This window comes from Coffea arabica, chromosome 7e (genome assembly GCF_036785885.1).
Source record: "Coffea arabica cultivar ET-39 chromosome 7e, Coffea Arabica ET-39 HiFi, whole genome shotgun sequence".
Lineage (NCBI taxonomy): Eukaryota > Viridiplantae > Streptophyta > Magnoliopsida > Gentianales > Rubiaceae > Coffea > Coffea arabica.
Window position 1 is genome coordinate 11,198,055 of NC_092323.1, and position 26,147 is coordinate 11,224,201.

Genomic DNA, 26,147 nt, shown 5'->3' on the forward strand with positions numbered 1-26,147 from the left:
ATAAAACTGATAATAAAAATAGATAACAAACAACAAAAACAACAAAAAAATTAACATTGGATAGAAACTAAATCTAAATAAACTAAAATCCACGAAAGCACAATTTTCCATTTTTCATCAATTTCCTCTTTTCTTTCCTTTTTTTTTTTCACAAATTTTACGTTAAAACTTAAAACTAAAACTAAGACTAAAACGTGAACAAAATTAATATGACAAATAATTAGCAAATAAAAGACAAATAAAAAGGTAACAACTAAAATGCAGATAATCTAAAACAAAATCATGAATTAGATGCAACATACAAATTATTTAAAAATTTGGTGTCTACAACAAGTACTCAAATTTATAAACTATATTGTACTTTGATGCATATTACACGTAATGACTTCTTTTTTTTATCTTATAGTTTTCAGATAGTGCTTTTATTTTGCAAATTAGTAATGTATTGAATCATAAATTAGTACAACCTATCAAAATTAATTATACACTATCATCTCCAAAAATTTCTTATCAAGTAAGCCATTGCAAGACAATGAGTATATTCCATATACTAGAATGAAAATTTAGAACACAATTTATTTATCTTAATTTTGAAAATCATGGCTAGTTCCATAGATTCTATTTACTTTTAGCATTTGCATGCAGATTTATATACACGGATTTCCCAATTTATGTATTTCTTAAAAAGTATACGTTTTGCAGTTACTCTTAATTTTATAATTTTTTAATTAGTGAGAGATTTTGAATTCAAATCCTTTTACTTACAATCGAGTCCGTCAAATAGTGAAGCTGCAACAGACTTTTCGTTCTAAGCAAAGGACTTTTCGTTCTAAGCAAAGGCCTAATAAGCTTCCACCGTTTGGACTGATTGGGTTAAGACACTTCAGTAAGACGTGTGAACAACTATTTAGTCGAGGCCTATTGGGCCATTGTTGTTCAGTAATTGATCATACATCCAATGTAACAGGCCGTATTCTTATAACAGATTGGCCAATAGGCCCGATAGTTGGTCACAAAAAAAAAATTTTTTTTTGGAGGGTACACTCAGTCAGAAATTGCAACTTGTTATGAGTGATAATATCTAACCAGCCTAGTGTGAGGTTGGATTGAACGGAACCAAACTATTTTTTTTTTTGAAAAAAAAAAGAACCATTCTGATTTCTTTAAAAGGCAAGCCAATCTAATTTCTTAAGGAAATAGCTAGAAAGTGTCTCTTCAAAAGAAGAAAAATATTTTCTACAAACTTTTTGAACAATCAATTAATTATGTATAGGATTTCTTGGATTCAATGTAGATTTTAATACTATTTGACTAATGTCAATACTACCTCATGGAGGACAATTTCTATTTTCTTTTGGTTTATCACATGATTTTTTTTTAGGTCAGTTAGTCAATCACATGATTATGTGACTGACAATTTAGGAAATTGGTAACTGAATGAGAAACAAAATACAAGATTATAGCACATAATATTACAACAAATGGCAAAAATAGTTTAAACTATTACTAGAATTTCCTATTTTGGGCACTAAACTTTTATTTAGTTAAAATGATCATTTAATTAAGAAAATACTATATTTTTTGTCACTCAACTAATAGAACTTATGCTTTGATTATTATTCAACTAATGAAAGCACACATTTTTTAATCACAAAATATGTATTTTAATTAGTTAAATGACCATTTTGACTAAGTAAATGACCAAAAGAAAAAAATTTAAGTAGGTTATTGACGGCCATTTGCCTATTCTAAATATCAAAAAAAAAAAAGAAAAAAAAAAAGAAAAGAGAAAAGGAGAAAGTCATTATTCCGCTCACAGTCACGTTTTAGGTCGGCAAAACGCTGCGGCTGGAACGCTTTTTGTGCGTGACCTCACCCCTTGTATCATAGAGTTATACCTCGAACGCTGAAGAAGCCGCCTCAGGAAGAAACAAGAGGGCCTCCAACCATTTCATCATTCTTCTGTCAGTTCTGCGTCTGCATAAATATCAATCCCTGGCCCTCTTCTCCATTTCAGTCTTGCTCTGCCGCTAAGATTGTTCTAAATCCGAGCCTTCGAACATCAGGTTTGCTAGATACTGATTCGGCCCTTGTTTCTTTGACGCTTATATGTTATTTCCTACATTTTTTTGGGATAATTTCTGATATTTTGTTGTGTACTTACAAAACCAATGGTGGCATTTAGCTATTAGTGGTTGCAAATTTGTATGCTTAGGTTTGTATTAACTCGGTTTACTTTAAGAAGAGAAGGAGACGAATTTAATTGATTGGTCATAAAAATTCCAGCCAGTTTTAAAAAAAAAAAAAATTAAAAATTCCAGCTTTTATGGAATTATGTGGTTGGTTTTTTGTGATAATTTTCATCTTTCTAGCTGGTGTTTGAACAAATTGTTTTTATTGGCTATGGGAATTGATAGCTAAATTTTGAATACTCAGTTGTTGGTCTAAAAGGGGTTAAACGTTGGTAATGTCAATAGTTTGTTGGGTTTCAGCAGTTCTGTTGCTTATACAGTGGTTGTTATTTGTAGATATGGCGCTAGAAGCCGGTATGTTTACTGTAAATCAAACTATTGGTAGCGTTTTGTGCTGCAAATGTGGAATCTTGATGCAGCCCAATCCAGCTAATATGTGTACGAAATGCTTGCGCTCTGAGGTGGATATCACTGAAGGTCTACAGAAGCATGTGGTTATTGTTCATTGCCCCGAATGTGATAGCTACCTGCAGCCTCCTAGAACTTGGATCAAGGCTCAGTTGGAATCAAAAGAGCTGCTTACGTTTTGTGTAAAGAGGTTGAAGAATCTGAACAAGGTCCGGTTAGTACATGCTGAGTTCATCTGGACCGAGCCTCATTCCAAAAGGATCAAAGTTAAGCTGACGGTTCAGAAAGAGGTTCTAAACCGAGCGATACTTGAGCAGTCTTACGTTGTGGAGTATGTTGTACATGAACAAATGTGTGAATCTTGTACGAGGGTTCAGGCCAACCCTGATCAGTGGGTGGCTGCAGTGCAGCTACGCCAGCATGTTTCTCACAGAAGGACTTTTTTCTACCTGGAGCAGCTAATTCTTAAGCATGATGCTGCTGCACGTTGCATAAGAATTAAGCAGATGGATCAGGGGATAGATTTCTTCTTTTCCAACCGGAGTCATGCTGTGAAGTTTGTGGAATTTTTGGGTAAAGTTGCACCAGTTAGGTATCGTAATGATAAACAACTGGTTTCCCATGATCCCAAAAGCAATAATTACAATTACAAGTATACCTTCTCTGTTGAAATATGCCCGATTTGCCGTGAAGATCTGATCTGTCTCCCTCCAAAGGTTGCTGTTAGTTTGGGTAATCTTGGTCCACTCGTCATTTGCACTAAAATTAGTAACAGCATTGCTTTAATGGACCCCTTCACTCTGAGGCACTGTTTCTTGGACGCTGATCAGTATTGGAGGGCATCTTTCAAGTCTCTGCTTTCCAGCAGGCAGCTTGTAGAGTATATAGTATTAGATGTGGAGCCTGTTTCTTCTGAAGTTGTGGTTGGTGGCTCAAGGTATGTTTTAGCTGATGCACAAGTAGCTCGAGTATCAGATTTTGGGAAAAATGACACAATTTTCTCAGTGAGAACTCATCTAGGCCACCTTTTGAGCCCTGGGGACAATGCTCTTGGCTATGACTTGTATGCGGCCAATAGCAATGATATTGAACTAGACAAATACAAAGGCCTTGTCCTCCCTGAAGTTGTATTGATTAAAAAGAGCTATGAGGAGAAGCGCCAGAAGAAGCGTGGGAAGCCTCGTGCATGGAAACTTAAATCTCTTGATATGGAAGTTGATAACACAGCTAAAGGCAGAGATCATGAAGAGAAGGTGAACTCAGAGTATGAGCAGTTCCTGAGGGACCTGGAGGAAAACCCTGAGTTGAGGTTTAACGTATCATTGTACCGGAATAAGGAATACCAGCCATCAGAAATGGCATCAGTGACTGATGGGGAGGAAGTCCCATCTGTTCCATTAGAAGAGTTGCTTGCTGATCTTGAATTAAGTGACGTGGAAGTTGATGATGATGGCATGATGGAGTGAATTGTCTCCCTGAGTGAGGAGTTATTACTTGCGTGTAGAATAGAATCTTGTAATATGTTGATCTGATCTTTCCTTTCTCCAAGTTTGGGTGCTTTTTATCTTGTTAGCAGAAAATTTCCCAGTTACTAGTATTGCATAAGAAATTCCTTTTATTTGCTTTCTGTTGTTTCTCAATCCTGAGTATTGGAATTATATTTCAGCCTGAATATATAGAAGGGACTTGCCTTTGAATGTGAATTTGTCTAGAGCTCGTCAATTGCTATTGTCTATAGGTAGAAGATTTTTGTAATTGCTCTTTCTTCCTTTGCTAACACTAATGCATATTGACAGCCTCGCCTTGAAATTTGAATGGGAGGAAAGAACTATGATACTACCTGGTACTGGTTTAAGTTCCCTAGTTGCTTTTCATTTCAGCTTACTTGCAGGCACAGTGAATTTCTGTCTGCCTAGTGATCATTCCCTCTTTGCAAGAGCACTAATATTTCTCTGCTTTTTAAGTGGTTGTGTCTAATAAACTGGCAGTTGGATAGACTTAAGAACATGATTTATTAAACTTTGCAGTTCATAGTACAAGCTTTCTGTTTTTCTTTTAATTGCAGATAAAGTTATCATGAGTAAATAGCAATTAATAACACTGAATTTTGTTGTTGCTATTTCTCAAAGTTGATTTCTATTCCCTTTAGCATTCTTCATTTGCATTTCTTAGGTTTCAATGTCCATAGCTCATTATACAAGCTCTAGGATTTCTTGAAGATGTCAGTAGGAGGAAAAAGCAACTTAAATGGACTTGGTGCATTGGGAGATACAGGTTGGGACTGCATTGACGGTGGTATATTGTTGACTAAAACTGCCAAAAGAATTTAAGTTCTCTACTTTGCAATTGCCTTAAATTCAGCTGGATATAATATTGCGGGTACATTTCACCGTTCCTTGCTTTCGGAGAAAAAAGTGGGTTTATCTGTACTGCAACCAAGCAACTCTTCATGTCAAAGACTTCGTAATCCCTTTTGAAGAGAATACTGCTGCACTTAGCTTCGCATCCGGTGTCAAGTTTCAGGCTCTCCAAGTTGGATGGAAGGTGAAACCTCAGGAAGCTCAAGTGGCTCCTTCATTTCCATGAGTAATTGATAGTTCAAGAATTGGTGAGATTACCAAAGAACAAAAACATTTCCAAATGGCTGGAAACTAGTAGAACAATCTCAGCTGGTGCAGAATGCAGTAAAGAAATCCATAGATCTTGATGGTCTTAAACCAGTTCAGATATAGGTACGTCGTCTGAAGCTATTATTAGATTCCTTGTTCTAGCTCTTCTGTACACATAATTCTAGCATTTCATGAGATTTCTTGGATTTCAGATGTTTATATGCGTGAAATACAAGAAAATAAGTGAAAATGCTGCATTTTGAATACGAGCAAAATGGCCTGGCAACCATGTAATAGAGGCTGTGGCAGTGGAGTTTGATGATGCAATTTCTGTAGATTCGCTGAAAATCTCCCATCTGATCAGATAACTGTAGTCCTTAAGGGGCGTTGCTGCGCCCATGAACGATCGCTTGAAAGCATGACAACTACCTCAGACATGGTGGGCCTTCGAGAAGGTTGTGATTGAGTGCATAGCAAAGCAATTTCCAGGAGTTTCTTTACATCGTCTGTCTTGCAATCGTTAGGGTCCAAAGTCTCATCCACGAATGCCAAATGCATGTCATTCTCATACTGCTTCCATGCCTGCTACAAAAGTAACCCATGGAAAGGTCCACGCAAAAGAATTTCTGAATGAGATGTGTATCTGGTTGAAGAAACAAAGTGAACTGACAGTTAGCTGTTTAACGTTGCCAAATGAAAGTTACCTGTTCAAGAAGATTGTCACGGCCTGGCTCAACTGTTTTGTAGTTGCTACTTCTGCCACTGATTGTTTCAAGAACGACAACACCAAAGCTGTAAACATCAACTTTCTCAGAAAGATGTCCATGAATTGCATATTCTGGTGCTATGTAGCCCCTGTTGCATTAAATTCCTCATCTCAGAAAGACAACGACATAATTCGTTTATTTTTCAAACCCGCATTTATACTCTTAATGGAACAGTAAAGGGTGCAAATGACTATCTACGCGATTTCAGTTGGTACCAGATCATGTTTCGATTAGAAGACTGGACATCTAAAATAAATGAAACTGAGAGACAAATTCGAGGCCAAGAAATGCAGAGTTCCTGGACATCACTATCGGTTTCATTTGGTTTAGCGATATAAATTGTAGGATGTATAAACAACCACTGCAAAAGATACATAAAAAGGCTTCATCTTAATCAACCATGTCTCTGGTGAGCTGTTATTTTTATGAAATGAAAAGCAGGAGTGAAGTTTGACATACAAGTTACCAGAAAAACTACTCAGATGGCTCCGATCTTCGGGCATAAGTGCTGCCAATCCAAAATCAGAAATTTTTGGCTGAAAATAATTATCCAGTAGAATGTTGCTGGACTTAACATCTCGATGAATGAGAGAAAAATGGTATTGTTCATGCAGATAGGCAAGACACCTAGCTGTTCCAAATACAATGTCGGACCGTTGCTTCCAATTAAGATACCCTCTTTTATCACCTGTGAACAGTGAAAAAAAGAAAGAAGAAGAAGAAGAAAGTTCAATACACGTATTCATTGTCACATTCAGAGATATATCAGGAAAACTAACCCTTATATTGCATTATACTTCACTCAAGCACGTATGCAAATGATGAAACCCAAACAAGATTTAGATAAAGAAGCAAAATGCTAAAGGAATTGTAATGGTAGATTAAAACCCTGATAGGAAGTATGATGAAGCGATTCTCTTGATTATTAAAACTTCCTTGCTAGTTGCTTTATTTGTCTCTCTGTTTTCTAAGGTTGCATTCTGATTTAGCAGGGCAAAACTGGGTTCTTAAGGTAGATATATGAACTTTATGTGATAACTTCTGCTCATCATTCTTTGAACTGAGCTTGCTTTCGATCAAGCTCTCTGTACTGATATCTACTAGCTCCTTCCGAATCTTCTGATAGTGTCACAGAAAAGTATTTGTTCGAGCTCATATCAATCAATCGTGTTATCATCTTTAAAATGCAGAGTTAAGATTTACCATATAAGAATTTATCCAGGCTTCCATTTGCCATGTATTCGTACACAAGGAGTAGCTCTGCTCCTTTGGTAGAGCATCCAAGTAAGCGAATGAGATTTCGGTGATGGACATTACCAATAACTCTGATTTCACTTTCAACCTCTTCCTTTGGTCTACTAGCAGTTGCTTTTAGCTTCTTGACAGCAACTATATTTCCATTATTCAGAGTACCCTGAAGTGTAATGAAGACAAAAATAGGAAAATATCTACATTAAACCACTGGCAGTGAAGCAAGCAATTAAATTTTATAAAAATTGCTAAGAAGATGAAGTAATGAAGCTTTGAAATATGGAACAAGTCAAGGGAAGCGACCATGGTGGTAAAAGCAATCTCTTCTGAAGAAGATCATCATAATTGATAATGGTCTATTGAATTCTTTATTACCGGTTAAAAAGAAGCTGCATATATTACTATACCTTGAAAACCTCTCCAAAACCTCCTCCTCCAAGCTTGCATTCCTTGCTAAAATCTCTTGTTGCAGTTTTCAGAACTTTAAAATCATAAGTTACAGGACCCTGCAGTTCAGTTGCACCGAATATGTTACCTGGTGGATAAGGTAATATATAAAATTATTACCTTACGGTTAACACAAGAATAAGGGAAAAAAATGATGTTGAAATGCCAAAAATCTTGTTAGCAACTTCTTATCTAAAACAGTGCAAGGACTGCTTTGAAAACGAGTAATTCATAAAGGAACAGAGGGAAGAATGCTGTTCTAGACCTGGTGGTTCAGTCAGTTCAAACGAAATCTACGACATAAAGATCACGCCTACATTGGCTATCTTGCAAATAGAACCAAAATACCTTTTTGAGGTGCCTCTGGCTTTCTGTGCAACCGACACCATAGAATCAAAGCAAGTGCAATAATAATAAGAAGGCCACCACCTGCGGCAGCCACTCCAATGATAATAACTTTCTTCTTGCTTAAACCTCCTGCAAGAATGCAAATTTACATGTCACCAATTACAGGGAGTTTTTTAAGTTGAGATAAAAGCTGTACTAAAGCATCTCCGGGAGGAATACGTGTAAGGAATGAACCGAAAGCCTATTTATGTCAGAATGTTTCACTGTCTGAAGTAAGCAGATGAGTATGATTAAACAATGGAATCAGCATTTCAATAACTAGTAAGAAGAGGACATACAAGTCTCTGTTTTCATCAAAAGGTTGTTTGTGAAGACGCTAAGAGCAGAGAAAGTTCGATCAAGAATTTCCAAGTAAATGGCATATTCTTCAGTACACCAAAAGATAATACAATGCAAAGGTAATTAGCTGTATCAATGTATCCTCAAGGACGTATGTTAGGGAGATAAGATATCTTACGTCCTCGTAGAAAGGGCGTGATATCGATTGTCTGGTTATCAGGGAAAAATGAAGTCTCTGAATACCTAAGAAAGCAGGCGACATCAACAGCCCTTCCATCTGCATTGGGTAAACAGCCCTGTATATTGTTAAAGGCCACAGTCAAGCAATCTTCACAACCACTTTGGCTGATTGTTTCAGCACATTGTGCCACCCCATAAACTGTGCTACCACCTGGACTCACTTCCCTCTTAGATGCTGCAAAGTAACCAGTAATCCTAGGCGTTGCAAGTTGAAGATCCTTCAACAGGGCTTGTGCCTGTGCTCCAAATTCATTTTCTCGAGATCCAGTCTGAGTGCTGCATATCTCCACATTTCCTGGAAGTGTACTCTGATCATAGAAGGTGTTGCTCTCGTACCTTGCAAAACAAGAAAGTTTCCAAATATTCAGCTGATGCACATTGAGATCTGACAGTGAAAGCCTCCATTGCCTCCAAAAAACATATAACAAAATCACCAACCAAATTGAGTCTGTTTCTGTTTGTCCTATCCTCATGTACAAATACAATCTCTCTAGTTCTTTTCTTCCATCTTCTGCCCTTTTAAAAAGATTAAACAGGACTACCTGAGGAAGCAGCCATCATACACAACACGACCGCCATTTGCATCTTTGCATTTCACAGCCTTGGCCACTGCAGCATCAAAACAGGAAACACAATCAGCTGTGGAGAGGTAGTTTCTGCACTGAACCATGGCATAAACGGGGTCAGGTGACCTGGACTGCTGTGCCGTAGCAAAGTGCTTGTTTTGCAGGGATAACTGGTTCCTGAGATCATTAAAGGTGGCATTTCGATTGTTGTGGAAGTCCCTAAAATTTGTTGCATTGTACTGACTGCATCCTCTGTTTAGCAAATTGATTTGTGGGTCTGAAATTACTGGTTTCATTAGGATTGATGCAACAATGACAATGATCAGCACTCCCAAGTTCCAAAAGGTTGTCCCCATGGTTGTGCTGATCTTTTTGCAGTCTGCAGACTTGAGGATCAATTTTCCATGGTTGCCAAGCTAATGGTGGGATGGTGTGGAATTCAGGAAAGGGAAAAATGAGATGGTCAAAGCTAATCGCATTATGGCAACAACCAAAAGAACGGAGTAGGCTTCTGCTCCTCTCCATTGAATCCGGAGAATCAGAGAGAACTTCTCACCATTACATTATTATTCTCTCTCCATTACATCTTAATTTTAACAAATGCCTCGATTGTTCACACAAATTACAATTTCATAAAACGAATGGTTGTAAATTCAACGGAAGATAGGGGTATGATTTATATGATCAAAGCATCAGGAGTGCCATTAATATTTTCCATATATATTTCATATATCAAAATCAAGCACAATGTATTCCAGTAATCATCGTAATTGTACACAAAAGTTGGAACTAGATTGTCTGAAGGGAAAATCGTTCAAAATGTCTTTTACATTTTGTAAAATAACTTTTTTCGTCCATTACTTTTAAAGGTATAATTTTATGTTCTTTACAAATTCACATTGATCAATTTTTGTCCCTATCTAAATTTTTTATTAGATTTTGACTGGAATCTACCACATGACCATTTTTTGGGGTAAATTTGTCAAACACATTTCACATAATCTGATCCACAGTCCCTCACATTTCACAAAATAATTTTTTTTATCCTTTACATTTTGCAAAATAAAAATTTTCATCCCTCATTAATCATGTGTGCGATAGTCTTTTCTTATTTTTGAAAACTCATATATATGTCTATTTGATTTCACCTGAACAATACAAATAGCATATAATATGTCTCTATTTAATTTCACCTGAATAAGCTAATTGTAATTGTAGATTAAATCAAATACAGATATATTACATGATATTCATATTGTTCAGGTGAAATCAAATAGATATATATATGGATTTAAAAAAAACGAAATTATTTGTACACATGATCAATGAGAGATGAAAAAATTCATTTTGTGAAATGTGAGGGATGGAAAAAAATCATTTTTTGAAATGTGAGGGACGAAAAAATTCATTTTGTAAAATGTGGGGGGCGAAAAAATCAAATTATGTGAAATTTGATTTGACAAATTTGCCCTTAAAAAATGATCATGTGCAAGACACGTGGTGGATTCTGGCTAAAAACTAGTCGAAAACCTAGGTAGGGACCAAATTTGACCAATGTAAATTTGTAAGGGACATAAAATTATACTTTTAAAAGTAAAGGATGAAAAAAGTCATTTTACAAAATGTGATGGACGTTTTGAATTATTTTCCCTTGTCTGAATTTTGCCATTTGATTAAATGACAAATACATTGTTGAGGAAAAAAAAGATTCTTTTCGGGCATGGAGCGAAAACTGAATTCATATAAGACCATTGTAGGGAAAAGTAATGATAGCTCAACGAGTTTTATCAAAATTAAAAGTATTCCCCTAAAAATTTTAAAATCTCAATAGCCACCTTAGTAATTGTCAACATTCAATATATTCGGAGAGTTATTATTTACGTTTAGTTTAAATGGTTTTCTTCTCTAGTGACTAGTGAGCCTGTTCTTTCTAGGTCAACATCAATCATCAGTTGATTCTTCTTCTTTTTGTGAAGATAGTAAATTGCTGCTTGGATCTTTGATGTGATCTAATAAGTTTTGACATGATGGACTTGAGTTATTGCGAACCAAAAAAGAACATATAAACAAAAAGCTACTTGCATATGAAACGTTGAAACTACTCTTGTTTAAGTTTATTGATACCTACCATGTCTATGTTCCCGTTGAATGAATCTCCAGAACTGCGTCGCATTTGTAACAATAACAGTGGCTAAGCCAGCTACAGGGGCATGTTTTTGGCCTTTGCAAAATGGAGAAAAGCCATAGTTATGGCAGTGAAATCTATTAAACTGTGAGACTATGACTTCTGCTGTTTTGACAGTGTATATAAATGTCAACTAGTATATTCTCCCATGGAAACGATGTTGCTGTGATTTTAGTCACAAATGGTGGAACATGCCTGCAACTGCAGTGCCCTACCTACTAGTAGTGTTTGAGTACTAAGAAATTGCATTCCTCTCTGAATATCTAGTCTTCGCAATCAGCTTCTTGTCTGTTCCAAATCAGGAAGAAGACGATGTCTATCATAGAATTACATCAAGGAGAGTGCCATTGACACCACTACCGTTCTCATTAGCAGTTTAGCTCTGCACTTTCTCGAGTAGGCGAAGAAAAATAGTTCGTGCTCCTTGTGGACACAGAATTTCTACCAGGAAACATGGCATAGACAGGATGCAAGGACCTTGCCTACTATCCTGTAGCAAAATGTTAGGTATCGGTTAAATACTTCATTTTGCTGTGCAAAGGTTGCTGTAGGATTTTTAACGAGGATCAGAAGTTATGAACTGTTATACTGGTTGCATTTTCTATTTTAGCAGGTAGATCAATGGATCTGAACTAGTTCATCTGCTACCGATACAACAGGAAGGAAGGTCACTTGTCAGGAATCTATCCATTCCTCTACCATTTCAATTGGTAGGCTATACATTTCTCAATTTCCCACTACCAAGGACCAAAAACACGTATTAGAAAGCAACAGGGAAGCTACAAGATAAAGACATGCGATGTGCTAATCTGAGAATTTGTTTGGTCTTTACTATATTAGGCTCTGAGTGAAACTACCCAAAACAATTGGCAGGTAGAGTTCGGGAGAAATGTAAGATTACAATGGAAAGTATGTCAAGAGAAGAGAGAAGTGAAACAGAACTCAAAATGTCAAATGGTCCGAGAACTGCTTAACTAAATCACTAGCACTAGCAACCAGATACGACGTGGCCAAGACATTTCGAGCTATCATTTGCTTCTGAATTCACATTTCATATGATTATATAATCTCCTCTATGTACATAATTGCGACATCTAGTAGTTGCTTGGATTTCAGATCCTTATGCGAGATGAATATCAAAAAGTAAGTGAAATTACTGCACTCTGAAGATGAACAAGCTAACGGCCAGTGAAATCAGTAAAAGAGGCAGTGGCATTAGAGGTTGATGATGTAGTCTCAGTAGATTCAGATATGTTTCTGAACCTCCTTTCAGAACCGATCACTGCAGTCCTAATGGGGCGTTGCTGCTCTGATGAACGCTCGCTTGAAAGCATGACAACTACCTCAGACATGGTTGGCCTATCAGAAGGTTGTGACTGAGTGCAAATCAAAGCAATTTCTAGGATTTTCTTCATATCTTCGGTTCTGTAATCGTTGGGGTCCAGAGTCGCATCCACCAACTTTAAATGCATGTCATTTTCATAAAGCTTCCATGCCTATGGTAAAAGTGACATTGAAAAAGCAGGCAAATGAAATAGTGAATGAGAAGGACCAGGTTGAAGAAACAAAGCAAATTGACCGGTTAACTGATTAATCAGGAGTAGAAATTTACCTGTTCAAGAAGATACTCACTGACTGGCTCAATGGTCATGTCGCTGCTCCGTCTGCCACTGATTATTTCAAGGACGACTACACCAAAGCTGTAAGTATCAACTTTCTCAGAAAGATGTCCATGAATTGCATATTCTGGTGCTGTGTAGCCCCTGTTGCATTATAGTTCCTCATATCAGGAAGAATTAATGACTTCAAGCAATATGATCCAGAGTTAACTTAATACAAACTTTTCAGACTTCTATTTGTGCTCATAGTGGAACACTACAAAGTGAAAATCACTATCTATGGGATATTATTTGGTTCATAATCATGTTCCGATTAGAAAAGTAGACCTCTAAATGAAATGAAATTAAGAGAAACTAATCTGAGGCCAAGAAATCACAGAGTTTTTGGACATCACTATTTTCTAAACTTAGGAATAGCAGATATAGCAAGTATTAAAAGCTACTATACAGAGACACATCAAAAGGCTTCAGCCGATTAGACCACATGCATGATCAGCCTTTTTAACGAAATTAAAGTAGGAGTGAACAATTTGTTTGACATACAAGGTACCAGCAAATTTAGTGCTCAAATGACTCCGATCTTCAGGCATAAGCCTTGCCAATCCAAAATCACAAATTTTTGGCTGAAAATCATCGTCCAGGAGGATATTGCTGGGCTTTATATCTCGATGAATAATAGAAACATGGTATTGGTCATGTAAATAGGCTAGACCTCTAGCTGTTCCAAATATTATATCAAAACGTTGCTTCCAGTTGAGATACCCCTTTTTATCACCTGTGTGAAGAATCAGAAAAAGAAACAGTCAATACATTTTGTAATGATCATATTGGATCGACAACCCTTGACTCGAGCACATATGATAATGATGGAACTCAATCAAAAGATTTATATGAAGGAGAAAAATATGAGAGGAGCATCATCATAAGGTTGAGGGAGCAGGCTGAGACATGAATTTTGGTGAAGTATAGAAGAAATATGTGTTTTGATTTTAGATAATTGAAGTCAACTTCTTAGAAGTCAGACTTCCATACTTCTGCATAACTCTTAAAATCAATGATTATTTTTTACATTTCCAATAAAAAGGCAATATTTGAGAGAATAACCAACTTCTGATTATTATTCTTGAACGGAGGCACCTTTTGATCAAGCTCTAAGAAAGAGAAATTCTCAATTAGGAGTTTATCTACTGGCTTCTGGCTCCTTCTGAATTTTACTTTCTGATGGTGTAAAAGAGAAGTATATGTTGAAGCTCTAATTAATCAACCATGCCCTCATCTTTTAGAGAGCAGAGATAAGGTTTACCATATAAGTATCTGTCCAGGCTTCCGTTTGCCATGTATTCATGAACAAGGAGTAGCTCTGGTCCTTTGCTAGCACATCCAAGTAAGCGAATGAGGTTTCGGTGATGAACATTACTAATAAGCTTAGCTTCACTCTCGAAATTTGCCTTTGCTCTACCAGAAGTTATGTTTAGCTTTTTGACAGCAACAATAGTTCCATTTTTCAGAGCACCCTGAAGTGGTATGAAGACAAAAATAGGAAAATCTCTGCATTAATTTACTAGTAATTAAGGAAGTGGTGAACAATTTATGACAAATGGTGAGAAGATCAAATGATGAAGTTTATAACGTAGAACAAGTCAAAGTTAGCGACCTTGGTAGTAAATTTAATCAATCCTCAGTTGGATCATCCTAATTGATAATGGTCTGATGAATTTTCTAGTAAACAGAAGCTGCATACATACTATACCTTGTAGACCTCACCAAAACCTCCTTCTCCGAGCTTAGATTCTTCGCTAAAATTGTTTGTTGCAGTTTTAAGAACATTAAAATTGTATGTTACAGGACCTTGCAGCTCAGTTGCACCCAATATGTTACCTGGTAGATCAGGTAATATGTCAAATTACTAAGTTATAACAAGAACAAAATACAAAATGATATTAAAATGCCAAATCTTTATAGCAACTTCTTATCTAGTAATTGCCAGTATTGTCTGCTAAAAGCATTTGGAAGATGACTAATTCAAAAAAGAACCGCCTGGATGAATGTTGTTCTAAAGCTGGTGGTTCAAACAAAAGCTACAACATAAAGCCCACAGGTACATGTGAATATCTTGCAATTCTAACCAGAATACCTTTTTGAGCTGCCTTCGGTTTTCTATGCAATCGATACCATAAATACAAAGCAAGTGCAACCATAACCATAAGAAGGCCTGCACCTCCAACCACTCCACCGATGATAGCCTTCTTCTTGCTTGATTTTCCTGCAAGGTTGCAACATCAGTATCTCACCAATTTCATAGAAGTTTTCAATGCAAATAAAATTGTAATAAAGCATCTATGGTGCATATTGAGGACACGTAAAAAATGAACTGACAGCTTGTTTTTCTCTTACAGTGATTCACCATCTGAATGTAGCAGATAAGGGAGTGAATTGAAGACTGCGATTTAACATTTTGATTACAAGAAAGAGAAAAGGACAGAAAATCTCCATTTTCATAAAAACGTATTGTTTGTCAAAAAGTTAAAAAGTAGAAAATGTTCAATTAAGAAATCCTGAAGGACATACACGAAGGACAAAAGATATCTTACCGCCTCCAAGGAAAGGTGTGATATTGGTTGTCTGGTTATCTGGGAAAAAGGAAGTCTGTGAGTACCTAAGAAAACAGCCTGCATCAATCGCTCTGCCATCTGCATTGGGTAAACAGCCCTGTATGTTGCCGTACCCCACAGTCAAGCAATCTTCACAACCACTTTCGCTGATTGTTTCAGCACATTGTGCCACCCCATAAACGCTAACATCAGGACTCACTTGCCTCTTAGATGCTGCAAAGTAACCATTAATCCTCGGCGTTGCAAGTTGAAGATCTTTCAGCAGGGCTTGTGCCTCTGCTCCGAATATAGTTGCCTGTGATGCAGTTCGATTGCTGCATATCTGAACGTTTCCTGGAAGAGTACTCTGATCATAGAAGTTGTTGCTTTCGTACCTTTGCAAAAAGAAAGTTCACAAAATATTTGATCAATGAATAATCCTAAAAGAAAAATAAAAAATTGGAACAGAACAGGTTATCATATCAAGTATAACTGCAAGTTTTAGTGATTTGGCTCATCAAAATTTCTTAAAATGATGGAACTTACTTTTGTCATAATCTTTTCCACATCATAAAAATCGAGGTTGAGCTGCCATAACAAAGATCAAGTATAAATTCACAAACATATTCCACTTTTACATTCCATAATCCCATTTTTTTCCTTCATTCACCGTGGATAATTTGCAAAAACCAGTAGTGACGCATGAAAGTCAACTTACTGCTCCACACGGGCAAAGTTATCTTCAAAAAACCAAGCCACAAGAAAGCGGAAGTTAAAACTTAGTGCTCCAATAAGTGAAGCAACTATTAAGGATAGCTAACAACCCCACCATCATTGTACGACGCAGATATTACAGAAGCAGCCAAGTATAACGCATGCACATGATGAGGAATCTGAATTAACTATCATTTTGTACAGACAACAATATCACTTCTAACCAACTCCTAATCAATATAATTTCAGACCATCTTCCACCTAATTTCTGCTCTTAAATTTTTTTTTTTTTTTTGGGTTGTTCATGTTCTTCTGTCTTAATCTACACTCAAAAGAAAATCTGTAAATTTAAAGGAGTCTATCCATTAATATTGCACTTAATTTTTTTAGCAAAAATTTTCAGCTGGGCTCCTGTGTCGCTTTTAAGAAATGGTTTTGAAACATAGGACTGTCGCCTTTTTTTCACATAAAAGCGTTTACGAGATAAAAAGATAATTAAAGAACGTGGCTGAAATATCATTTTGCGGAAAAATCTCCAGTTTAATAGAGCTAATTTATTTCTCTCTTAGAACAAAACAAGAGTTCCATCGTCACCATCTCCCCCCAAAAAATAAATTGTACAAGAACAAGGATTACGTACCTGAGGAAGCAGCCATCGTATATGACACGAGCGCCATTTGCAGCAGAACAATTCCGAATCTGGGCTACTGCAGCATTGAAACAGGCAACACAATCTGCCGAGGAAACATAATCCCTGCACTGAACCATGGCATAAACGGGGTCAGATGACCTGGACTGCTGTGCTGTAGCAAAGAGCTTGTTCTGTTGGGATAACTGGTTTCTGAGATCAGCAAAGGTGGCATTGAGATTGTTGAAGAAGTTCCTAGTATTCGTAGCATTATACTGACTGCACCCTTGATTCAGTAAATTGATTTGCGGGTCTGAAGTTGCTGGTTTCAAGCAGATTGATACTGCAACAAGAATCATCAGCACAGCCAAGTTCCAAAATGTTGCTCCCATGGTTGTCCTGATTTTCTTGGAGCTGTCAAATATTAGTGTACGGTGCAGAATTGAGGGATTAGTATGACATGGTGGCAGAGCTGATGATGGAATGATATGGATTTCTGGGACCGATAAATGGCATGGTCCAAGCTAAATAATTGCAAGTGGCAAGAGCCACAAGAAGCCTGCCATCTTATCCTATGTATTGTCTGCTAGGAAAATATATAAATTATGTAGAGCTTGCTACATATTGATGAGGAACTCTGGCTGGCATTGGACAAAAGAAAAAATTTTACTAATAGGTCCTTGAAAGTTATCATGCTTGCAATTGAATCTCTACTTGTTATGTATTGTACTGGTTTCTTTTATCTATTTGTCTACTTGAATGATGAATCTCCACCTGTTAGCTTAAGGTCAACTATATAAGCAGATTTTAACTTTTGTGAAGTTAAATCTTTGATGGGATCTCCTTAATTTTAACATAATACCTTTTTTAAGTTATTGTAAATAAAAATGAACTCATTATCAAAAGATACTTAGATAACAGTTTTTTTTTTTTTTTTTTTTGGGATTAAGATCCCTACAATTGTCGTATCAATGGCACCATATAATTGACGACTATTCAATTTGAATTTAGATGTAATAATCTAATTTTGGAATGCAAAGTTCAAAAAGTGTCACAATTTATTGTGGTTTATGCATATACTTATTATCATGGTGCCATATATTGTGACAGTGTCTATATCGTGCAATTCACTCAAATCCCACTAAAACATTTTAGTAATCTTATCAATTCGTTTGGTAATTTTCACGAATCCCTTTACTTGAGCAACTCTAGAAAAGTTAAAACAAACAAATTCATCACCCCTTGTGTTTCCAAGCCTAATCTTGGTACAAAAGTTCTTAAACACGTGCTTTATCACACATGAGGGAAGCCAATACGTATTAGTCTACTGGAGACAAGAAAGACAACAATAATGTCATAAATAGAAACAGAAAAGATTAATAGGCTAAACGGACATTGGAAAAACCAAATAGAGTCGTGAGAAGATTAACAAGGTGCAAAAAGCCAAGGATAAATGTTGCTCAGAGAAAATAGCCAACGCTTCTCATAATTATTTAGACCAGCTTACATGTGAACGAAATCGTCTAGTCGATTATGGCAATAAATGGACAAACATTTGATATTTTTAGCAGGCAAATGAGAAAGTAAATGGGCTAGAACACGTTTTATCATAATTAAGTATGATAATCTGTCATAATTTTTTTAAAAGTTAGTACTTTCATGTGATTCTTTACCTGGAGTGATTTTTCACAGGATTTTTTGTAATATGGAGTGCTAATTAAGATGTCGTCTGTGGATATCTCAGTCATCTCGGCTAAGACAACATATCGGTTAACTTGTCTCAGAGGATATCTCGGTCCAATTGCTCCGTGCCAAGAACTCACCAAGAACTCGTCTCGGAATGACCCATCTATCCGAAATATCAAAAGTCTCAACTCGTCACTATGATATGACTGGTAATTGATATGATTGATGTGATAGTCAATCACCCAATAATTCAGTCATACCACTGACATCACAGCCATGTCTTATCCGACGAGGTTAGATTACCAATAGACCTCATCATTTCACTGTCTATCTCCTCTAACATAACTATCAATACCCTGCTCACTTGAGAGGTATGTAATTTAACTCACTCAATATAACTCCCAACATTTTCTGATTTAAATATCGGGGTAAAATTTGGGGATTTAGCTCCTCCCATTTCTCATTTTGCAAGATTTGGCTTCAGCTGAACTCGTTAGTTGTCGCTTGTACATGGTCCAATATTCTTGTTATGATAAAACTCAAATGATTCAAAACTGAGTTGGCGGCCAATAGAATGGTTCTTGCGATCTAATTGATTGTTAAGGTGAATGTTTTCCTTAATTGAACGTTCAAAAGAGCTTAGACTATGGAGCACCTAAGCTTTTGCTTTCTAAAAGTCGAGATATTATTAAAAAGTTGTATGAATCCTTTGACTATTATTGATGAATGACCCCTTTTAAAGCAAATTCAGAATTACGTGAAAAACAGCTGATGACATGCTCATACATTTTCATTTGCTAATCTTGGAAAGAAAAAACAATTCAACTGATTATTATAATGAAGCACAGAGAGTCAATAAGTATCAGGTAAAGGGTGTAACGAAGCACAAAAACGTCAGGGGAATATGAACTTCGGACTTTGGAGAAACCAATAATGCAGCAGGAAACAATGCCGGGTGCAGAAAGCCAAAATTGAATTCTAGCAAGAAGCAGGAAATGTCAAAACTGAAAAATTAGCCACAGGTCCACATATGGGATAGGGGCATAAAACTTTTCAATATAATCAATTTTTGCAATAAATGGACATACTTTGAAGTCTTCGGGGCAGATGGTGTCTTTGTTGGGTAATTGAATATAATCTATTTATGTAAAGAGTTACGATTTTATGTGGTTAGGAATTTCTTTAGTCTTTTTTCCCATCATGCCTATCATTAGTTAGTTAGTCCATCATGTCTATATTTAACTTGTTTTCTAACATGTTCAAATATTATAATTGATGAGATGAAATTGCAAAACAGTTGGGAATCCATTTGGAAAGTGTGTTTTTTTTTTGAGTATTTATATAAAATTTTACTGTAATTTACAATAAAAGTAGTAGAAAAACTTGTGCAGTTTTAGTGTTTGGAAAAATTAAAAACTTTCCTTTTTTATTTTTTATTTTCTTTCTTGTTTTTCCTTCCTCTCCTTCCTCACTATTGCCTCCCGCCGCTGCCACTGCTGGTGTGTGTTTTTTTTATGTTTTTGGTTGTGTATTTTAAAAATTTTGAATTGTTTTTTGAGATTACAGTAGACAAAATTGTTAAAAAAAAAAATTGTCTAGTAAAAACCTCCTAAAAAAACACACTTATTATATGATATGGAATTTACTTGGGATGGAAAACGTATTGCTAGCTAGTACAATACTACTAGTCAACCACTAGTTTTTGAGCTTCTAGATTTTTTATTTTACTTCAATTATTGTCAATTGCTGTTGGCGCACGGACGGAATTTCTGTAATACCGAGCACTATAATCCAAAATACAGGAACTGCATTCTTTAATTCTCTCATTAAGTCAATGATCAATAATTCAGTTGCATGCAGCCAGTTTGCCCAATCAAAAAGAGTAATTAATTAGCAAGCGTTTTATACTTGATCAGTAATTTTTGTTAAGATTATGAGGCGGTTGAGCAGAAAGTTTGGAAGCTTTTGCAGTGGATCTTTGGCCAACCCCACTTCTGAAGTTAAGTTTTCAACGCAGCTATAATAGCTTCCACTATCACTTAGAAAAAATGGTGAAAACTACCCAAGTCAAATTTCCCAGTTCACGCGTTAAAATTTGCAAATGGAAAAAGAAAATTGAATTACAAGAGAAGATGAAATGCCCAGATCAAACGTTAAAATTTCTGGAGTATGAATGGAGTTGTAAATGACGGAAAAATGAAACTGGGAATGCGACGAAGTAAGTAAAAAAAAAAAAATCAGAGATGACTGGGTGGATATTCATTATGTCAAGCACCAGAGATGGGTTCACTCTGAAAAAGAAAATTAAATTTAAAAAAAGTGATAGACTATTTTACTTTACTAAAAAGACCCAACAGTCAAATATACATCTTTAAAATCCAATGGATTAATCCTTTCATTCTCTTGAAACTAGGAAAAACCTATAGAATTTTTTTATACTACCATACCATGTCAGCATTTTTTTTCTTTCCTTTTTCTGGCTTTGTATTTGAATAATGCCCCGGTCATTATTTCGCACAGTTTTTGCATTGAGATATGAACAGAAAAATGTGGTTTAAATAGTGGCATCCACTATAAGCACCAATATATGGTAACTAATTAATAGTTCCAGCCTCCCATGAAGAAGTTTGAAGTGGTCATTCAGGCAATGGAGAATTTGAAGGAATAAAATCATGCGTTCTTATCTTGACTAGAATGAATAAACAAGTAGAACTGTGGAAGTTACAATTTATATGTTACAATGGTACTGGTCTTTTAAGTTTTAAGTTTTAAGTTAAACTTTTTTCTTTTGTTAAAGTTGATTTCCTTCTTCACAGTGTTCAACAAGGTCATAAATCAAGAGAAAAGAAAACAAGGTCATCAGCCAGAAATTGCAGATAAATTTTCCACTAATATGATCAGCAACTATGAGATCGTGTTTCTATCGCACGATATCTGTCTTTCTTTTTTCCCTTTTATGGGTTGGTAAATTCGAATATTTCACATCAACAACTGAAGAAGGATGAAATTAACAAGGGTTTGGCCGACAAATCCAAATTATATAATTGAAGTTCTCATGCCATGATATCAGAAGCTTTAACAAGATTCTTATCACATGGTTCTGTAAAAGAAAAGATTTGCTGTGATTTTATGAAGGATTAATCTCGTTATTAATCCAGTGGCGAATGCGGATTTATTATATAATACAATTTGACCAATTATCTCATTTAAACATGGACTGGACCGGAGACCAATTCAATACCAAAATGCAGATACTGTCACTTATGACCGATTTTTAGAGGCAACCAGACCACTAATATTCTAGTAGAATTCAATTCTGGCCTACTATACATCATTATATTCCCTGATGTTGGTCTGGATTCACAATTTTTTCCTCTACACACTTAATTGCAGCTGCATTAAGTCAAGACCAGCACATTAATTAGCAATTATATAATTCAGTTCGACCTCTGACTAAAAACATTCGGTCTGGAACTCAATTCAAACGCTTCATGGAGTGGTTTAAATTGGTCCGAATGGAGGGTTTTCAATCCACTTCAATTGGACATGACTATCCTACGTACATTGTGTATAACAAGAAAAATATCCATGTATCCTGTCCCATCAAATGTGGAATATTTTTGATCTTGATTAGCTGTTGAATTGCTGTTAATTGTAATGTTGACGAGTTGGCTGTTGGATTAATCCGAAACTTGTGGCGTTAAATGTAATCTATCATACTAGAAAACTAGGTTGCTTTGATTGCAGTCTAAAATCATGATTTACCTCCCGCTTAGGTATGTACTAATGTGAATACCCGTGCTACGCACAGTACTTACGTTATTAAAAGAAATTAAAAGAGAGGGTAAATTTGAAAAAAAGTTAAAAAAATATATACCAACATAATTAAAATTTAAAATTTGTCTAACAATAGTTCAAAGTGTGACAAAATATATAGATCATTCAAGAATTGCATTTTTGCGGAAGATAGATATTAAAATAATAATAGAAATTTATATTAGAAAATGAATGATATATTGATAGAAATAAATGTAATTGCATATTTTATTTGATTTCAAAATGAAATACTTACAAACATTATGCATTCAATTTGATAATCTTCTATAAAAGTGTGAACATTTTTTACACCAATCAACTTTTAGTATGAAAATTAATATTGGTGGTTTAATTAATTCTATTGAATTTCATGGAGTTCGTACTACAAAAAAATGTTCAGCGAGACTTGAGTGAGGACCCGCAAAATTTCTTTCTTTTATATTATTTTATGTTAATTCTTCGAATGCACTTTCATTACTTTACTTTCTTATAAGTATTTTTCAGAGATTTTTATAAGTAAGTATAGTTTAAAAATCATTTTTTCTAATATAAGTTCGTTTATGTGACATTAGTAGTGTATATTGGATGTGGAACCCGCTTGTTCGTTAAGTACGATACATTTTGACGAATGAGTGAACGTTGCATAAAGGGATATTATTTTTTTTACAAGGTGCTAGGAGATAATTAGAGACTAGTTAGATAAAAATGAATCATTGGTAGACTAAAGGATGAGAATGAACTTTAAAGAGCCAAGTGTCTTTACACTATTAGAGGGTGGACTTTGACCAAACTTATTTAACTTTTCTAAACTCCAATTTTGACCCAATTTTCTTCCATTTTAAGCTTCCCTTGGCCGGCCCTCTTGAGGAGAAAAACAAGAGAGAGAGCCTTCACCTTGTCTTTCAATTTCTTGCTCAAATCTTGAATTCTAACCATTAGTTTTGTAAACCACTCCATAAAAGTGCTAGTCAAGGTAGTTTCCAAGGTAGTTGTGGAGTAAATTTGAGAGGAAGAAGCCTAAACTACCATCTTTCTTGAGATTTCAAGGTATCTTGCTTAAAAATCTCTCTTTATTCTTACTAATGGCAAATTATTGGCTTGTAGTTGTTGAATATATTGTTTTGTGGAAGATTTCATGGTTTGAGGTAGGGTTATAGTAAATTTCAGATTTATTGGTGATTTTTCTGCCCTCATGTGATGATTAATGGTTGGCTATGATATACTAGATTTGACATGTGAGAAATCTAGTGTTTAAGTGCTAGGTTATTTTACCTAAAGAAATGTCCAGCTTGAGTTTGAAAATTTCAGATTTAGGGTTTCTAATTTGACTTTGTTTGTGGTTGGTTTTGGAGCTCTCATTTGGTGAGATATGAAGGGTATTGTGGCCCTAATTAAGGGTGTTTGATAGCTTGTGAATTGTGGGTGCAATTGTGGTTGAATGAAGAAGTGATTGGTATTAATGTGTGGTTGGAAAAGTAAAGAAAAAACAAATGGGAGGTGCTGTCAAAATTTTCACAGGAACTCCTGTGCAGTCTCAGGAAATCTGTTATAACTTGATGTAGAAAATTCGGAATCGAGTTCTGTTTATTGTGTTTGAAACTAGATTCATAGGGCTATAAACAGTAAAAATTTCAGACCCTGGTTCTGTCTGTGTGATTTATGGTGATTTTTCAAAATTGACTGAAATTGTATACCTGTTCTGTCTTTTACTGGATGAAACAGCAATTTGAGGCTCAGATTTGACTGACTTGTGTTCTGAATCTTATAAATGTGTCTTCTGAGAAATTGTACCTCTTTTAAGTCTATTTTTCGACGGTATAAATTTTATCAATTTTGGACTTAAGAATCTTGAGATATGATTTTTTAAATAGTGTTGTGTAAAACTGAAAAAAAATCTATTTTTCTAGGATTGTTCTTATTTTCAATTCCCACTTTAAGTTCGGAGTTGGTAAATCATTTTAGTATGGTGTTAAGTGGAAGTAAGGTTTGAATGAGAGGACATGGAGTCTTAGAAACCTTCCTTTCTTCATGCATTTTGGTTTGGTATCACTAGCCTTGTAATATAATGTGTGATCACAGGACTCGAGTGAATTCATGGGGACGAATCAAGGAAAGTGAAGTGTTGCCATTGATGGTGAGTGTACCACTCCCTCATTTGTTGCTTAACTTGGTTTATTTGTACTTGAAATCTGTGACTGGAATGACTGTGAACTTTGTTTATTCTGAATGAGACGAGAGCGTATTTTATCACACTCGTTCTCTTGCCTGTGTGACTGATTATTGTGTAAATTTGAATATGTTATCTGAGCTTGATCTGATGTCGTTTGGAGGTTCTCTAACGAGGTATAGCCGTTGTGCTAGTTTATTGTGTTGTCCAGCACCGCCAGGGACAAAATCCTGAACTGAGGCTCCCTGGTGAAATATAGCCGTTGTGCTAGTTTGTTGTGTTATCCATCACCACCAGGGATAAAATCTTTGATTTGGGACTAAGCTATACCCTGAATTTCTGGTATACTTGTGACGCCCCCACTTCTCCCTAAGGCGAAACAAATGGTATCCGCGGGACGCCTACCTAACTCTCGCCAGGATTCAAGACAATTCCCGTTCAAACTTAATAAAATACCAGCCATCACAATGATATAAGTAAGAAAGGGAGGTCACTCCCATAAATAACATTCAAACTTACATCACGAGTTCCAAAATACGTCAAGTATCCAATCCTTACATCAAGTTCTCAAAATATACAATAATCCAGAGTCTAGCCAAATACGTTGAAAAACCCTAATACAAAAGTACATTCGAAAAGGGTTTCTCCGAGATCCATTCCATATCCTTTCCTGTTAAGGAAAACAAATCTATAGGGTGAGCAAAACGCTCGTTAGGCCAAGAACACACATGCAGACACGTTGTTCAAGTAACAATCCCTATTTACAAGTAGAGCAATAATATTGCAATAATTAACAATTCGAGCGAGAAAAGTAAACAGAAACAATTCAAGAATATAGGAACTCTCATGAGCTATTTTCCACTTGCACGATCACGAACCTCCACTAGTTGACACTCCGTCAACCGGGTAGATTTAGTCCGTAGAACTTCACTTATCATGTCTCCTTTCACCTTACATACCCCTGTATTGAACCCACCTGTCGTTTGTTTGAGGCGATACTGCTCGAGTATGTCAAGCAAGACCTCTCAATAGGTCAAACTTATTTTTTTCTCATGGTTCACCAAGGAGCTCGATCAATCCCATGCCGGCTCGAGTCCAAGGTTAGCCAGTGAGATTTGGGCGTCCTCCCACTTACCACTTGAGTCGAGGAAATTCACTCCGATCGACTTATGCAGCCATAGCATAAACAAACACTTAAACATTTCACTTAAATTCACTTAACAAATCACTTCAAGCAATTCAAGTATTTCATGTCACGAAATTCAAGTACACTTCACTTAAATGAGAACGAGTGCGATAAAGTACACACTCGACTCAGTATTTTCAAAATGTTCTATTATTGATAACAATTAACACGTAACACGTATATCATATAGTTCACACACTTGACACTTACCGAGTGATTCAAGTAGCAAGTACAAGTGATTGATTAGGCGTCTCCCGTGAGATCCTCTTGGAGGTCCTCTTGAGTGCCTGAGCAATTAATAATAAACTATCACTTATAAACCCCAATTATCAAGGAAGATTGTACACTTGTACAATCTAAGAAAATTTCACGAAAATAAGCCTTAATT

At 35.8% G+C, this 26,147-nt stretch overlaps 3 protein-coding genes across 3 annotated transcripts; 1 reads left to right on the forward strand and 2 right to left on the reverse strand.

Moving 5' to 3' along the window:
• The first annotated feature begins 1,859 nt into the window (after positions 1 to 1,859).
• On the forward strand, positions 1,860 to 4,303 carry LOC113702086 (uncharacterized). The gene is made up of 2 exons (XM_027223062.2): positions 1,860 to 2,066; positions 2,529 to 4,303. Exon 2 carries the CDS (start codon positions 2,531 to 2,533, stop codon positions 4,064 to 4,066), a length of 1,536 nt encoding a protein of 511 aa, XP_027078863.2. The 5' UTR covers positions 1,860 to 2,066; positions 2,529 to 2,530; the 3' UTR covers positions 4,067 to 4,303.
• A 1,202-nt stretch (positions 4,304 to 5,505) lies between these two features.
• Positions 5,506 to 9,523, reverse strand: LOC113702051 (cysteine-rich receptor-like protein kinase 2). Its single transcript, XM_027222999.2, has 8 exons — positions 9,144 to 9,523; positions 8,540 to 8,937; positions 8,023 to 8,151; positions 7,635 to 7,762; positions 7,180 to 7,390; positions 6,436 to 6,664; positions 5,914 to 6,064; positions 5,506 to 5,791 (listed from the first exon to the last, which is right to left on the reverse strand). The coding sequence occupies exons 1-8, from the start codon at positions 9,521 to 9,523 to the stop codon at positions 5,570 to 5,572; spliced, it is 1,848 nt and encodes a 615-aa protein (XP_027078800.1). The 3' UTR covers positions 5,506 to 5,569.
• A 2,631-nt stretch (positions 9,524 to 12,154) lies between these two features.
• Positions 12,155 to 17,506, reverse strand: LOC113701704 (cysteine-rich receptor-like protein kinase 2). Its single transcript, XM_027222467.2, has 8 exons — positions 16,917 to 17,506; positions 15,563 to 15,957; positions 15,106 to 15,234; positions 14,722 to 14,849; positions 14,275 to 14,485; positions 13,515 to 13,746; positions 12,965 to 13,115; positions 12,155 to 12,848 (listed from the first exon to the last, which is right to left on the reverse strand). Exons 1-8 carry the CDS (start codon positions 17,294 to 17,296, stop codon positions 12,531 to 12,533), a joined length of 1,944 nt encoding a protein of 647 aa, XP_027078268.1. The 5' UTR covers positions 17,297 to 17,506; the 3' UTR covers positions 12,155 to 12,530.
• Between the last annotated feature and the right edge of the window lie 8,641 nt (positions 17,507 to 26,147).

Bases quoted from the DNA above. Each gene is read 5' to 3' on its own strand.
- LOC113702086 (XM_027223062.2), top strand. From the start codon at position 2,531: ATGGCGCTAGAAGCCGGTATGTTTACTGTAAATCAAACTATTGGTAGC.
- LOC113701704 (XM_027222467.2), bottom strand. From the start codon at position 17,296: ATGGGAGCAACATTTTGGAACTTGGCTGTGCTGATGATTCTTGTTGCA. The intron at 15,958-16,916 runs GTACGTAATCCT...CTTTTTGCAAAG, and splicing joins TACGATGGCTGCTTCCTCAG to GTACGAAAGCAACAACTTCT. The intron at 14,850-15,105 runs GTATTCTGGTTA...CTGATCTACCAG, and splicing joins ACCGAAGGCAGCTCAAAAAG to GTAACATATTGGGTGCAACT.
- LOC113702051 (XM_027222999.2), bottom strand. From the start codon at position 9,523: ATGGGGACAACCTTTTGGAACTTGGGAGTGCTGATCATTGTCATTGTT. The intron at 7,391-7,634 runs GTATAGTAATAT...ATTACACTTCAG, and splicing joins GTTTTGGAGAGGTTTTCAAG to GGTACTCTGAATAATGGAAA. The intron at 6,065-6,435 runs GTATGTCAAACT...TTAATGCAACAG, and splicing joins AGTAGTTTTTCTGGTAACTT to GGGCTACATAGCACCAGAAT.